Source organism: Pseudorca crassidens, chromosome 5 (genome assembly GCF_039906515.1).
Source record: "Pseudorca crassidens isolate mPseCra1 chromosome 5, mPseCra1.hap1, whole genome shotgun sequence".
Lineage (NCBI taxonomy): Eukaryota > Metazoa > Chordata > Mammalia > Artiodactyla > Delphinidae > Pseudorca > Pseudorca crassidens.
Window position 1 is genome coordinate 41,770,628 of NC_090300.1, and position 15,021 is coordinate 41,785,648.

General features: G+C 45.5%; 1 protein-coding gene across 3 annotated transcripts in view; it reads left to right on the forward strand.

Moving 5' to 3' along the window:
- KCNAB1 (potassium voltage-gated channel subfamily A regulatory beta subunit 1) overlaps positions 1-15,021 on the forward strand; it is a 399,544-nt gene that overhangs the window by 377,908 nt on the left and 6,615 nt on the right. For all 3 annotated transcript variants that reach the window (XM_067737834.1, XM_067737835.1, XM_067737836.1), the window contains exons 12-13: positions 5,047-5,167; positions 10,403-10,491. In XM_067737834.1, coding sequence (XP_067593935.1) covers positions 5,047-5,167; positions 10,403-10,491 — 210 coding nt within the window. The remainder of the gene's footprint in view (positions 1-5,046; positions 5,168-10,402; positions 10,492-15,021) is intronic.

Sequence of the window (15,021 nt, forward strand, 5' to 3'; positions counted from 1 at the left end):
AGTACTGCCCAGGGGGTTTTCTGGGAGGCTGCATCTGGCCCACCACTGTTACAAAGACTTCTAAATCAGTGTCATCAGCACTGACTCACCGCTGAGCTAAACACCACTACTTCTTCATGCCTATCAGACATGTCCACGTGGCTGTCCCATGGGCATCTGTCATGCCTAATGGAATCTGTCCTCACTCCCCAGAATCTACATTTCCTTCTCATTTAACAATGCCTCCACCCATCCATCTGGTCATCCCAGTCAGAAGCCAAGGCATTATCTCAGCTGCCTCTTCTCCTCCCTCAGTCTTCCTCAGCGGGGCACTAACTCCTCCAGTCCACATGCTGACGCTCTGTGGTCCATTCCTTGTACCACCCTTGTTCAGATCTTCATCATTGCTTACTTGGTTTGCTGCATTAACCTCCCATCTGGACTCTCTGATTTCCCCCCCTCCCTTTTTCAGCTACCCACCAATTTTCTATTATCTATCTCAATTATGTGACCAATTATCTTTCTAAAAGATTAATCTGACTATATCGTAACCCTGCTTAAAATCCTTTAATGACTTCCCAATCACTGATTATAGGACAAAACCTAAAACCCACAAAAAGCATTCAAGGAAATACTCTTGAACCCGTTTTTCGTTCTTGTCTCTCCCCAAATCATATTACTTCATTTTTCACCCAAATGCACTGTACTCTTTTTTGCCTCCCCAAAATGCCCTTCTTTACATCCTGCTGTGGAAGCTCTCCTCATCCCTAAAGACAAATCTTGGTTGTCTTCACTCTGTGAAACCTGTCCTCACTTTATAAAACTCAGTTATTGGTACTTTCTTCTGTCATTCCATAAACACTTCTTACAGAGTCTTAGAATCCTCTGGCTGCAAGCAATAGAATGCAATTCAACCTAATTTAATCAAAGAAGGGAACGCATAGACAGACACTCCCTGGGAAGGATGGAGTGGGATGGCCTCAGGGGTGACTCCATCCATAGATTTGCACATCGTCAGGACTCTCCATCTCCTCTATTTCTCCCTGCATGTGAGTGTCATTTTCTTCTACTACAAGTGGGTCTTTTCCACGAGGCCAGGAGCAGGAATGCTGGTGACCGCAGGCTTACATCCTTCAAGTCATGTAACCTGAGAGAAAAGAGACTTTTTCTTTATCAGCTTCAGTCCAGAGAAGACTGGCCAAGCTTGGGTCATGTGCCAACCTGATAAACCAATGACAGTGGCCCAAAGGATAAGGTGCTGTGACCAGCTCACGTCATGCACCTATGGTGACCTATTTCCCATAAAGAGGCAGTACAAACAAGGCTTCTGAGGAAATCATTGAGGGGGCAATCCAACTAAAAACAACACTTCTCAAGTTACCAGACAATGATTTGTGAGTACCTATAGGACAGAAACTGAAACTCACGTTAACTCATCACAGAGCCTGGCACATGCTAGGTACTCAATAAATGGTTCTTGAATGAGTGCAATGAGCCATAACTGAGGATCAACAAAGTCTGATCAAGAGACGAGGTGAGCAGCTTTTAAATAGAAATTTTAAATAGAAATGAAAAGTGCAATAAAATTTATGGACAGCTCTTCCCTACTGTTGGGAAAATACCTTATAGAAAAATCATAAAAATATGTACCCTTCTGTCAAAGGTAAACCGGAAACATGCAAACTGAACATAGATCAAAGTGGGTGGAGAGGGGCAGTCCAAGTACTCCAGGTGTTCATATTAAGAAACTAAGGATATTGCCCATTATGGTACAATTTCAGAAGGAAATTTTTTAGCTCCAGCATTTTACCTAGAGATTTTCACCTCAATAGTGAAGACTCTGCTGCTCTTTTGAGCCAAAGACTTCGATGTTTAGATAGAAATAGTCAGTGATCTTGAATGCTAAATTATTCTAGACAAGGCCCAGTAATGAAATGTGACTGATTCTGTCCATGGCTTTACAGTTGCTCCCTGAGTTCTAATCTACGATTAACTAACAGGCAACTGGGGGATTTGGGGCTGATCTCACAGACTAGTCCCACCCTGTTATGGCTACCTGTAATATGGGTGTCACACAGATAATGGTCACAGCAATAGGAGATGGCAAAGAAAGGGGCTTTTGGAAAATTTAAAGAATTTTGTGACATGTATAAAAGCAATAGCCCACTAATCTGTGGAGAAAAGCTCATTCAGTTGTTCCTTTGGCAAATATTTACTGAGCGTCTACTCAGTGCCGGGCCCTGTACTGAGGGCTGAGGATACAGGGACAGTCTCAATGTAACTCAGGGACTTGCTGGAGACAGACATGAGAAGGGGTGAATTATGAAACTATGTGGAATCCACAAGCACTGTGGAAGCATGCAGGGCTGCCAGCTGAGTTGTACTTCTTTAAGAAGGAAGTGTCTGTGCTCAATCTGAAAAATTGAAGAGATCTATCTTTATCCTGTGGAACCCTGGTTTCTCAGATCCCTTCCTCACCACCATATTGGCTGAGCCCCTCTGGGCCAACCACTGTGTCAAGACTGGAGATGGTGAGATGAACGAGAAGCCATCCCTGCCTTCCACTAACTTAGAAAGAACAATCAACATGTAATCAAACCACTGCAGGAATAGGATTAAGCAAGTGGAATGGAAGATGAAATTTCATCTTCTGATTCGTGGATTACTGCCCACAGTCAACAAGTTGGGTTTATTATTGCATACAACCACACCCACCACCAACCTTCTTACCAAAAACAGTTTCACTTCCATAGTTAATTAATATTTTAGTTAAGCCTCATCTCCTCCTTATGCTAACATTTTCCTACTTGTAAAGCAGTTAAAGTTATGTATTTCCAAAACACATTTGTTTCCTTTGGTATGAGGAAAGCAGTAGAAATACTATGCATCTACTTTTTAAAAACCCTAACCTAGGGGCTTCCCTGGTGGCACAGTGGTTGAGAGTCCGCCTGCCGATGCCAGGGACGCGGGTTCGTGCCCCGGTCCGGGAAGATCTGGGAAGATCCCACATGCCGTGGAGCGGCTGGGCCTGTGAGCCATGGCTGCTGAGCCTGCATGTCTGGAGCCTGTGCTCCGCAACAGGAGAGGCCACAACGGTGAGAGGCCTGCGTACCGCAAAAAAAAAAAAAAACCCTAACCTGCTTATGTTTTCCAGTGATTAGAGTGAGATTTATGTTGAGGGTGGGAAGAAAGGTACTCAATAAATGAATGTTTGGTATTTGTTACTTTTAGAAATCTTCCTAAAGATTGATGAATCAGTCAATCTTCATGTGTGTGGTATATGTTGAAACCTCAGGAACTCTCCTAGTTCTAATAAAAAGCAATTGTTCAAGAAGCACTTGGCTATTGGTTTTCAACCGTGGTTGTTTTTTTTTTTTCATTTGAATAACATTCAGAGATACTCGTCCTCTGAAAAATGTTATGAAACTAAAGTGCGGATCGGTGATGTTTTTCCCCTTGAGGACAGTAGAAGTAAGTTCAGGGGCTCTCTGATGTACCCAGCATGCTGCCAGGGAAGGCTGCTCGGCCCCCATCACGGTGCTCATTGCTCCTAACTGTCCACCTACCTCATCACCACTGGCACCAGCCGTCATCTCTGGAGAGATGCTCAAGGCCACACTTCCTGCTGGAGGAAGCTAAGGTCTCCGGAGCCGAGACTGGGAAAACTCTTGGCCATCTCTCTAAGCAAGCTTCATGTGAGGAGCCAGACCATAAGCCTCTGAGATCTAGGAGGAGAACAGAACTGGGGCTGCTTGTTGTTTTTTCTTTTCATATCTGCAAAATCATTCCAAAAATCATAACAAAACATAATGCGGTTTTTTCCTTTGGAAATACTGTCTTAGAATGATGAAAAAAATACTTAAAAAAAAACAAAAGCCAGCAGCCCATTGAAATCATATGGGTGGAGATTTTGTGATGATTGCCCAGCTTTCCACTGCCTTTGGGAAGGTAAAGGTCTGTGGTGGTAATTATGTCATGAACGCATGCAATGGAGAAAGTCTACGTTGCCACACAGGGAGATGGTTTTTATTATTGTCACTAAAACAGACTAACCGATTCTTACAAATATTCTTTTCCTTTGGGTGTTGCTGCATAGTGCTAGCTTTGTACGTAAGGGTCTATTGTTCCTTGTTTCATAGTAAGAGCAGAACCTTCTGAAAAATAGGGCATTGAGAAATTCTAAAATATTCTTTTTCTTATATTTAGGAAATCAGGCTCACTTCATAGTCTACATCAGGGTCAGTCTCTTCTCAGAGGTTTTAAAGATTAGTTTCTCATTTACCTTTTTAAGTTCCCTTGCCTTTTTAAGTTTCAAACGTTATACAAAAGGTAATACACGTTTGAGAAAGTGTTTATCCACTTTAAAACTTTAAAATGGGACTTCTCTGGTGGTCCAGTGGTTAAGACTCTGCGCTTCCACTGCAGGAGGCACAGGTTCCATCCCTGGTCGGGGAAGTTCCAAATGCCTCGTGGTGTGACTTTAAAATGTACTCAGTACCTATCAGTTATACCATTCACATCTGCTTCTAGGAGGAGCAGAGAAAGCTAACAATAAAACACTATTATAAGAATACTGAAGAGACTAGGAGTAAATTGAAGGCAAGAGGGAGAAGGATAGTTACAGCAGGAAATGTAAGATAATGACTTCCTTTGAGAAAAAAGCTTGGCACCCAACTTCCTTGACAACAAGGAAACATAATAGACCCTGGTGAAATGTAAATGCTTTTTTTCCCCTACATTCTAAGGGCTATTGCAATATGAAACATCATGTCCAGATGGGATCTAATTGATTATATGTTAGGATTTTAACAACTTTTGTGCGTGTCGATGGATCTGAATGGTGAGTTTTAGTCAAAATCAATCTGTCTTGAATCAGTAAACAAAGAAGGAGACGGTGGGGAACATTTCCTTGCATGAAGACATAGGCATCCTTGTCACCATCAAACAGAAAGGTCAGAGCCAAGAAGATTGAGGAATTCACCACGAGGCTCTTACATTTTATTGAATTAACAATCTGCATCAAACCCTTACCAGACATTAATATTTAAATGTTCTTCTTATCTCTAGTGCTACCAGTGGTTGAAGGAAAGGATTGTGAGTGAAGAAGGGAGAAAACAACAAAACAAGCTGAAAGACCTTTCCCCGATTGCGGAGCGTCTGGGATGCACGCTACCTCAGCTAGCCGTGGGTGAGAAAGTCACTTGGGAGGGGAAGCCTTGCTGGATCACGGAAAATGAAATCATTCTCTATTGCTGATCCACATCTCTTGCATAATAACATACCTATTGCAGGGGCAGATGATCTCTGAAGCATAGACTCCTGGTTCATGCTATCTAAAATGAGACATAGCATTAGATAGGTTTTTCAGAGTTCCCTAGAGTAGTTCCACATGCTGAAACACTTTTCTTACTTCCTTCTCCTTTCCCTTATAACACAGTTTAAACAAGAACACGTCAGTGAAAACGCACACATCCTCACAGTGTCAAGGGTGAGCACCCCTGATCTGTGTAGTGACATCCGTTGCTTCTGGTTCAATTTTCCATCCCCGTCGAAGGTAAGGCGGGTTTGGTGAGAGGCTGAGGAGCAGGGCTGCGAGCGTGGCCAAGGCTACTGCCACATGGAAGGCCTATCCCATGGGAGCAGCGTCACCGCGAAACTTCCAGAGCCACGACAGTGGCTCTTCCGACATAGTGGAGTCAATGAAAGGTCACAGTCACGGGTAACAATTGAAAGCCACGTTGCACCAGAACCGTCCTGTAGAAATATAACGTGCACCATGCGTTTAATGTTTAAATTTCCAGTGGCCATATTAAAATAGTAAAATGGAAATAGGGGATTTTATTTAACCCAATAGAGCCAACATATTATCATTTTTAACATGTAATAAATATAAAAAGTTACTGAGATATGTCACACGCTATTGTTCATACTAAGTCTTCAAAATCCAGAGTGTATTTTACACCTACAGCACATGTCAATTCAGGCTAAACACACTCCTGGGTTCAATAGCCACAAGTGGCTAGAGACTAGGGATTAGACAGAAAAGCATTTAAACTTTCAGTTCCCTTGCTGGAGAGTATCTGCCAGGCTCTGTGATGAGCTCTTTAATGCTCATCTTGTCTCCTTAATCGTGGGTCCCACGAGGTGTATACTAATCGAGGTGTATACTAATCGTAGCCCTATCTTACAGATGTTAATGGAGTTTTGCTACTATTATCTTCACTTTACAAATGAAGAAGAGGCTGAAGAGAAAAGAATTCATGTGGTAGCTATGAGAAAAGAATAAAATGGGTATAGAGTCTAGAAAAACTCCTAAGGATTAAAAAATAGCAGGAATTGGGACAAATCAGATACAGTGAGCCAACGAGATAAAAAGCTCAAGATAAGTTCTATGCAAATAAAATAAAAGGATATTTGTTAGATGCTTGACTCTTCTGAGGCTGGAAGGCAGGAAAATAGTAGCTGCAGTTAATAGTTACAGAAAGATGGAAATGGGAGACGGTTTTAGGAGGGAAATACCAGTTACCTAAGTATATGTGTAACTATTGCTGTAATCCTTTCTTCCAAAAAACAAAAAAACAAAGATTATATTTAATGTGATTAGTTAGCATGGCTGCTACTATGGCTTTAATGAGCCCAGTAAAAGGTATTAGCTATCGACCATTAGCAAGTTATTTAACCTGATTATCAATTTTCTCATCTGTAAAATGGGTATAGTAGTATATATCTTACAAACTTGTTGAGCAAAAGGAAATTATGTATGTAAAGAAAAGAGTAGGTGCTCAGTAACTGGTGAAGATAAGGATGAAGATGATGTTTTTGCAAAGAATTAGACACCCTCTGCTGAAACTCTGTCCACTCCTAGCTGTCATATATGGTCAGAGGCACAAGCACAAAGAGAAACACCTATTCTTAAACCATAGCCATAAATACAATCTTTAGGTGGTAACAAGAAAGCAAGTATTGAATCTAGCTCTGAAAGAGATAGAAGAACACTGTCTTTCTAAAGAGAAAATCTTTACAACATTTAGACTTTCACTGGATGTCAGATGTACATGACTCTTTACAGAGTCTGAGTTTAAATTAAAACGTGCTTTGTTTCTCCTTTTCCTCCCTCTGTGCCCCCAGATGTCTTTCTCGCCTGTCATTTTTTTCTTTTCTTTGTAAACAGGTAGTTTTGTTTTTAACCACAGAACTCTCAAACCAAGAGGGAAATTATTTCCAGGCATATTACCTTTGATCTGCTAGAAGCGTGTCGGGGGAGGGGAGATCCTCGGGCAGGAAACAAACTACTTCAACCCAACTGTGGGCTGGTGCCCGTGTCTCACGCCTGCACAGGAGCCAGCATTCACACCTTGCTCATAGACACTCTGGATGTGCCTGTGGGGGACCCTTGAGTAGATGCTAAATACCTGGAATCATCTACGTTACCTCTGGCCTTGGCCAGCTCTACCCAGTGGGTTCTCCTACATGGCCCAGCAGCCCATGGGGGAATCATGTGTTGCTGGCATCAGGTAGTTTATGGGCAATAATTCTCTCAGTGCCCTGCTTTGCCCTCAGAACTTCCACTAGTGCCAAAAAAGAGTTCTAAGTGCAAAGTAGGAAATAAGGCAGCCAAAAAAAGAAAATAGAAAGAAAAAGCCCAGGATCACTTGGCTTCTTGCCTTCATAGAGCATTATTTTTCCCACGTGGAAGGATTTAGTGATTGCCTTAAAAGGTCTGAGTGTGGTAACAGCTTAACAGTAGCAGTTGACAGCATGGCCTGACCAAATGGGGGCAGAAGAAGAGGTGTTCAGGGATGTCCATCAATCATCCACGTCTCCGTTTATTCAACAAACATCTAATGAGCACCTACTATGTGCAGGTGCTGGGCCGGGTGCTGAGCATCCAACTGCAAATAACACACACCTCACAGTCTGGTGGGCAAGTCAAGAAATAACAGATAATTTTAATATAGTGTGAGAGTAAAATAATTGAGAAGGGCAGGGTGGGCCGGAGGCAGGGGTGGGGGGTGGGTTTGGAAGTAAAATGTAGGAGCTCCCAACCCGGCCTGGGACTCAGGGAAGGACTTTAGGAGAAGGCGGTGCCCACGAGGAATCCCAGATGATGAGTAGATATTAGTGAGGCAAAGGAAGGGAGGAGGCAAAGGGACATTCCAGACCCAGGGGACCGCTTGAGCCAAGGGCTTGGGGAGGAGAAACACAGCATGATATTTGGGGTTGGAGAGGATTTACAAATAGTGCTGTTGGAGCACTAAGTTCAAGGCAGGGAGTGAGGAGACCGGAAGCTGGAGTGGAGGGCTTTCTAGTAAGGTTTGAGAAGTGAGAGCTTCACCTCACAGGACCAGGATCCCGTCAGGCACACGTTGAAGAATGTTTAGCAGGCAAGTGACTTGAACAGATTTGTATCTGGAGAAGCTACTGCTGGATGTGTGCGGGGTAGGCAGGGACAATCCAAACAAGATGTAGGAAAACCAGTTGTGCAGGAGAGACGGTGAGGGCCTGAGGGAGTGGACAATTGAACCAGAGCAGTGATTCTCCAAGTGTGTTCCCATATCCACACACTGGAATACTATTCCGCAATAAAAGAAATGATATACTGACCCATGCTATAACATGGATGAACCGCACAGACATTATGCTAAGTGAAAGAAGTCAGACACAAAAGACGTACTCCATGATTCCATTTAGGTGAAATGTCCAGAAATAATAAATCCATAGGGGCACAAAGTAGATGAGTGGTTTCCTTGGGTTGGGGGTAGAAATGGGATTAAATGTGAATGGCTATGAAGGATCTTATTGGGATGATGGGAATGTTCTAAAACTGGATTTTAAATGGTGATGATTGCACACATGATAAATGTATGAAAAATTATTGAATTGTACACCTAAAATGGGTACATTTTACCTCAATAAAGTTGTTTAAAAAAAAAGAGTACCTGTACCGGCAGCATCAGCATCACCTGGGAACTTGTCAGAAATGCAGATCCTCAGGCCCCACTCCAGACGTTCTGGGTCAGAAACGCAAGGTGAAGCACTGAGTAATCAATGTTTCACAGGCCCTCCAGGTGACTGAGGCATGCTAAAATTTGAGAACTACTGGATTAGAGAAATATTTAGGAAGGACAATCAACTAGATGACAATTAAAAGGGAATGTGGGATCAGAAAAGGACAGTGCCCAAGGATAACTCCCAGGTTTCTGGTTTGGGAGGCCAAGTTACTGGTGATGCCACCAAATGAGATTGGTAACCCAAGAGGGACAGGCTTATTAGTTAAGTAGCAAGAAGTTCACAGTGGCTGTGGGGTGTCTAGCAGGGACATCCAGCAGACACTGCATCCCTGGGCCTAGAGCAATATCTAGTTCCAGGCAGGTACAAACTGCAAAGTCTACTTGAACCACAGGGAGTTTCCTGGGCACCCTGGCTTCTGACATGGTGAGAAGGGGACTGGGATGTGAGAGGGATGCAGGGAGTCTCATCGGGCCTTTTACAAGTTTAAGAGGAGAAGGGTAGGGTGGCAGCTACACAGGTATGAAGGGCCTGAGGAGGCTTATTTTAGAATGGGAGAAATTTGATTATGCCTTCTTGATAAAGAGAAAGAGGATAGTAAGAAATCAAACATCCAGGAGAGCAAGAGAGGGGGAGAAATAATGGATGAATCAAATCCAAGAAAAGGCAAAAGGAATGGGACCAGGGCAGAGTTTGGCTTTGAACAGACAGCACCCCATAGCCTCTGAAACTGGAGTATGAGTGTGTGTACTTGTGTCTGTAGGTGAGTGGGAAATTAAGGAATATGCTACCTGAGGGACTCAATTTTCTACATAAAGTAGGCAACTAGGCCATCTGCTGAGAGGGAGGAGGCCTGGGTTGAAGAGGGTTTAAGGGTAGAGGTTGCTAGAGGCAGAGGAGGGGTGAGGGGTTTGAGGGCTGGTGAGAGAGACGGTCTCCCCAGAATGAACCTCGCATCAGGAAGAAAGGCAGGTCCAGAGAGGGCTGACAGGTCAGTGGAGACAGAGGACACAGGTACCCAGAATCTACATGGACTCTATGTAACAGATGAGGGGAAAGTGAGAGCATGAATGAGATGGAAAAGACAGATGCAAACAGGAATCCAGACGTTCGCCCAGGAGCAGTGTCAGGTGTCTTCAGGAACAAGACAGTGTTCCTGGGCTGGGCAGCTAGACTGGATGCCCCAGTTGTGGGGCAGAGGAGCCCTAGGCCCACAGTTCACGTGCACGGATTCTACCGAGTCCTCCACACAACAGGGGTTGCTGCTGACGTTTTTAATCCTGGAGCATGCTGTCCATCCTCCCCCCAAATTAATATGTTTTGGTTGTGACAACGGAAGCTACAAATGGTGTGTGCAAACTCATCAACAGTCAGAAGTGCTTTGACTTCCTGACCGACTGCTCTCTCTTCCCAGCGTGGTGCCTGAGAAACGAGGGTGTGAGTTCCGTGCTCCTGGGATCATCCACTCCTGAACAACTCATTGAAAACCTCGGTGCCATTCAGGCAAGTACTGCAGCCCTTTCCAACCAACTCCAGGGAATTTCCTGGTGCCTTTGAAGATGCCCCCAGGCAGTGTCCCATCTCCCCACCTCTGTCCTTCATTGTGTCACAGCTGAGTTGCATGAAAGCCCCTAATATAGGGAATAGGCTACCTGTTCCTAGATAGGGGAAGAAGGGAAATGGGGACAAAGGCAAAAGAAGCAACAGAACTTTCACAGTATGTGGATCCAGGGATGTCCTCTGCTGATTAACAGGCAGTCTCCTCCGGGCTCATTTCTCAGGATGGCTTGTGTCTGTGGGACAGTGTATTCTATGACCCAAGCAATGTTACACCTGACGACTGGGTTCCCAGGTCGAACCACACAAGCCTGCCTAATAACCAGCTTGAAATGTAGTAGCCGTAGGACAATATCCACACATCATGTATTTACTTTTTTCCCCACAAATATTTATTGCCAGTCTACAGTGTGCCAGGCCCCTCATTTCTGCTCTCCTAGCATCCTGGATCTCTCTCCCCATCACAGCACTTACGATAACATAGTATAATCGCCTGTCTCCCCTGAGGTCAGAGACTTGTGTCTTTCTTGCTTCTCCACTGATTTTCCAGTTCCTAGACTCTATGGCCCTTAGTCAACACTCAAGAAATACCTATTGAATGAATGAATGTTTGACACTTTTAAGACAAATAGGCTCAGAATTCCAGGATCACATCTCCCTAACAGCAATTTCAGGAGCGCCCACCCCCATTCCCTCCCCTGCAGGGATTGCTAGGCCTGGAGGGAGCCTGCAGCTGTACCTGGGGAGCCTGTAAGGCAGCAGGAGGGGAAGTGGGAGAGAGATGTTCCTGGGAGTTCTGAGGAGAGGGTGGAGGTTGGTGGCTGTGGTGACCATCCCCTGCCCCCAAAGGTCACATCTCGGTCCTGAGCCTGCCCCACTCTCAGCCCAGCCAGAGGCTGCAGGAACGAGCTCCTCCACTGCTCTTGCCGTAGCTGTATCACCTGCCCAAACAGAAGTGCCTCACAGCTTCTCCCCTGTCCATCTGTCCCCGAAACCAGCACTTAGCCCTGTTACCTCTCCCAGAAGGAAGTAGATGGAGGTGGGGACAAGCTTGATTAAACTTAAAATTTTAAAAAATCCTTTTGAAGAATAGCCTCGAATATGCTGGCAGATAAACGGTGCAGACCTCCTTCTCTACCGTCACCTTTCTTAGGGCTGTGCAGCTGGGTGATCATCTCTGCCTCTCAGCTTCTGAGAATTCCTCCCAGATTGTGGGGTTCCCTGTCCCTGCTCCCTCTTAAGAAAGCCTCCCCACCTTTTCTTATTTTCACTTGTGCTCTGGGAACAGATAAAGGCTCCGCAATGACGAGGAGGAAACGGGAACAGTCTATACACAAAAGCACTGAAATGCAACCCAGTGATTTCAATTCCACTAATACTCATTGAGTGCTTATTCTGCGTCTGGCACCATGCTAGGCAGAGAGTGTTCCGAGATAAGCACAGGACGGTGCCCTCAAGAGCTCACGGGCTGCCTGAGAAAGAGGGAATTAAGACTCACTCTTCTATCCCGTGGTTCATTCAGGAGATCTCTGAGAGCTTACTCTGTACTCAGCACTGGGGACACCACAGGAAACCAGAAAGATATTACCCAACCTTCAAGGAGCTTATATTCCAGTGGCAGAGGCACATGATAAAGAAACATATAAAATAATTTCAAGTGAGAAGGTTTACTAAGTAACTAAAGATGGTATTGTAATAGAGACTAACTGGGAAATGAGTGAGCCCACTTTAGATAATGTCCTTGCCAAAAGCTCCTCTGGGATATGCTTATTCTGAAGCCTTCAAGTGGAGGATGCAGCACGTGAAAAGCCCTGGAAGGAGCAGACACACAGAAGAGCAGTACAAAGGCCCTGAGACGCAGACGCACTTGGCTTTTTCCAGGAAGCACCAGCCTAAGGCGAATGTGGTCAACATGCAGTGAGCATAAAGGACGGTGGGCGCGGGCAGGGGACAGGTCACACGGAACACTAGAGAAGTCAGAATTTTGTTCTACTCACAGCAAATCCTTTGGAGGGTTTTAAGAGGAGGAAGATTGCTTTGGCTGTTGTGTGAAAAGCAGAATGAAGAAAGGCAAGGACAGGTTGTCCGGGTGACGGGTGATGGTGGCTTGGACTAGCAAGGATGGTGGCCATGAAGGTCAAGGAGTCTGTAGGTTTTGGAAAGAGAGGCATGACTTGCAGATGGCTTGGCAAGAAAAAGGATTCCTGTCAGCTAATAGAGTGATGGCTGCCATTCCAAGGGGGGACTCACACTGCCTGGGATGGTAAAAAAGAGAAAAGGTAGTTCCTGGGCTGTGGCAATACTCCAGGTAGCCAAAGATAACATTTCAGAGGAAAACTGAGGCAGTCATCTTGCCAAAGCACTTCCTCCCTAGCAAGGCTCTGGCTGGTGGCACGATGGGGCTTCCATGCGCAAAGGGTAAGAGAAAAGGGATGTTGTCCAAGCAGGGAGGCTGCTACCAGGAGGGTTTACCTTCCCTTTTCCCTTTCTACTCCACCTCCCGTGAGCCCAGCGCCACAGATTCCACCCTTGGCAGGCTGTAACCGGGCCCCTTGATGTGGTGAGAGTAGATTGTGTGGCTGGGGGCTCCCTGCAGCAGTTGGTGGGACTGGATAGAAAGAGTGCAGTGCCAGCATCTATAAGGAAAAGAAGTTTCCAATAGGCACAGGAAGGCAGCTGCTCCAAGAAGTGAATGTGCCTAACGTGAGCATAAACTGGAGAGGCATTTATAAATCAGAGCCTCAAGAGATGAGAGGCTGGAGAGGAGCCACAGCTGCAGGCAGCCCATCACCTGCACAGGTCCCCACCCTCCAGCCTTAAAGCACCTCGAGGCTCCCCACCATCCACTCAGAGAAGTCCAGGCTCCTCAGCAGTCGGGCCTTCCCGTCCACGGCTCATCTCCCCTCCCCTCCCTTCCCTGGGATCCTAATCCCCAGAATAGTGGCCCTCCTCCTGCAAAGTGTCCACCACCCCAGGCTGGCCAAATCCGGCTCCATCCCCAAGGTCCATCTTGACAGTGACCCAGTCCTGGGAGAGCTCCCCTAATGCCTCCAGCCGGCAACGCTAGCCAGACCTCCCCTCACCCGCCAATTACTGCAGTCAGGATACTACTACGCGTGCAATTTGCTAGCTCATGGGATGTTTGTGTGACCTGCAGGGACGAAAATGTTTTAAAACAGTTGCCAACATTAAAAAATTGGGCAACTTCCCATAAAATTCTTAAAGTATGGCTTCTCTTGAACATTTAGGTCTTATAACACTATTATTTTTTCATGTTTTATTCAAGTACTTTTATGGTTTCATTTTACTAATGTTTAGATCTCTTTTCTTATTGGTGTAGTGAATGAAGAGTTTTTTTCCTCACATGGCTAGCCCACTGTATTCTAGACACAAAACTTCCAACCAGCTTCTAGATTTGAGTCACAGTGTTGCAGTCTCACATTTAAATCGCACAGTAACTGAGATCCTCTGATGCTCCAAGGCTAGTGGGAAACCAAATGTGCTTTAGCTTCATTCAGAGAGGAAAATGTTACCAGACCAGTGAGGAAGGAGCTCTACCACCCTGCCAAACCCTGAGGCTTCTGGGGAGAGCATGTGAGTGGAGACAAGGTCACGCTGGCCAACATGACTGCAGCAGAGGAAGGGTGAGGTGGAAACCTCAGAATCAGTCATCATGAATGTATTTCACCACAGACTCCACACAGGCTCAGAATATTCCTGCAAGAAGCCTGCCTCTGTCCCTTGTCTTATGGTGTAATGTGTGCCCTTGGCCCACTTCTTGCAATAAATGCTAGCTGGCCCTAGATGATCTCATCCTTCCCCAGGGCTTCATTGAGCATGACCGTGCAAATGACTTGCAAATTCTCAACTCCAGTCCTTCCACTGCCACTAAGCTCCACAGCTGCCCTTCTGGCTGCCTGCAAGTCACTTCTACGTGGGATCCCAAAGGCACCTTCACCTCAGCATATCCTACCCCAAACTTAGGCTCCAAACTTCTCCTCCTGTAGTCTCTCAACAATTAATTACCTACGCCAGCATCTTCCTAGTCACCCAGTCATGAGATCACCATCAGCCTCCAGAATGTCCCGCAGAGGCACTCTCCTTTTCTCCTCCACCGCCACTGTCCAGTTAAGGCTCTCAGTGTCTGGCTAGGACTGCAACAAATTTCTAACATGTGTCCCCTTTCAATCTCCTTCCAACTCTTCCTTCAGAATACCTCCATGTGTCTGATGGGGTCACTCCCAGCTAAGAAGTCCTGAGAAGTTCCCCACCACCTACAGCATAAAGTCCCAACTCCAAAAATGGCATTCAAGGCCTTCCGCTGTTTACCTCAACTTCCCTTTCCTCTATTCCCACCATCCCCACCCCTCCCCCACTCACTCTACACTTGTATCACCCCGTTTCACAGACTTTTCACTTCTTCATGCTGTTCCATCTACCTGGGATGCCTGTTAACCTGTGGCCATCCTTCACCAG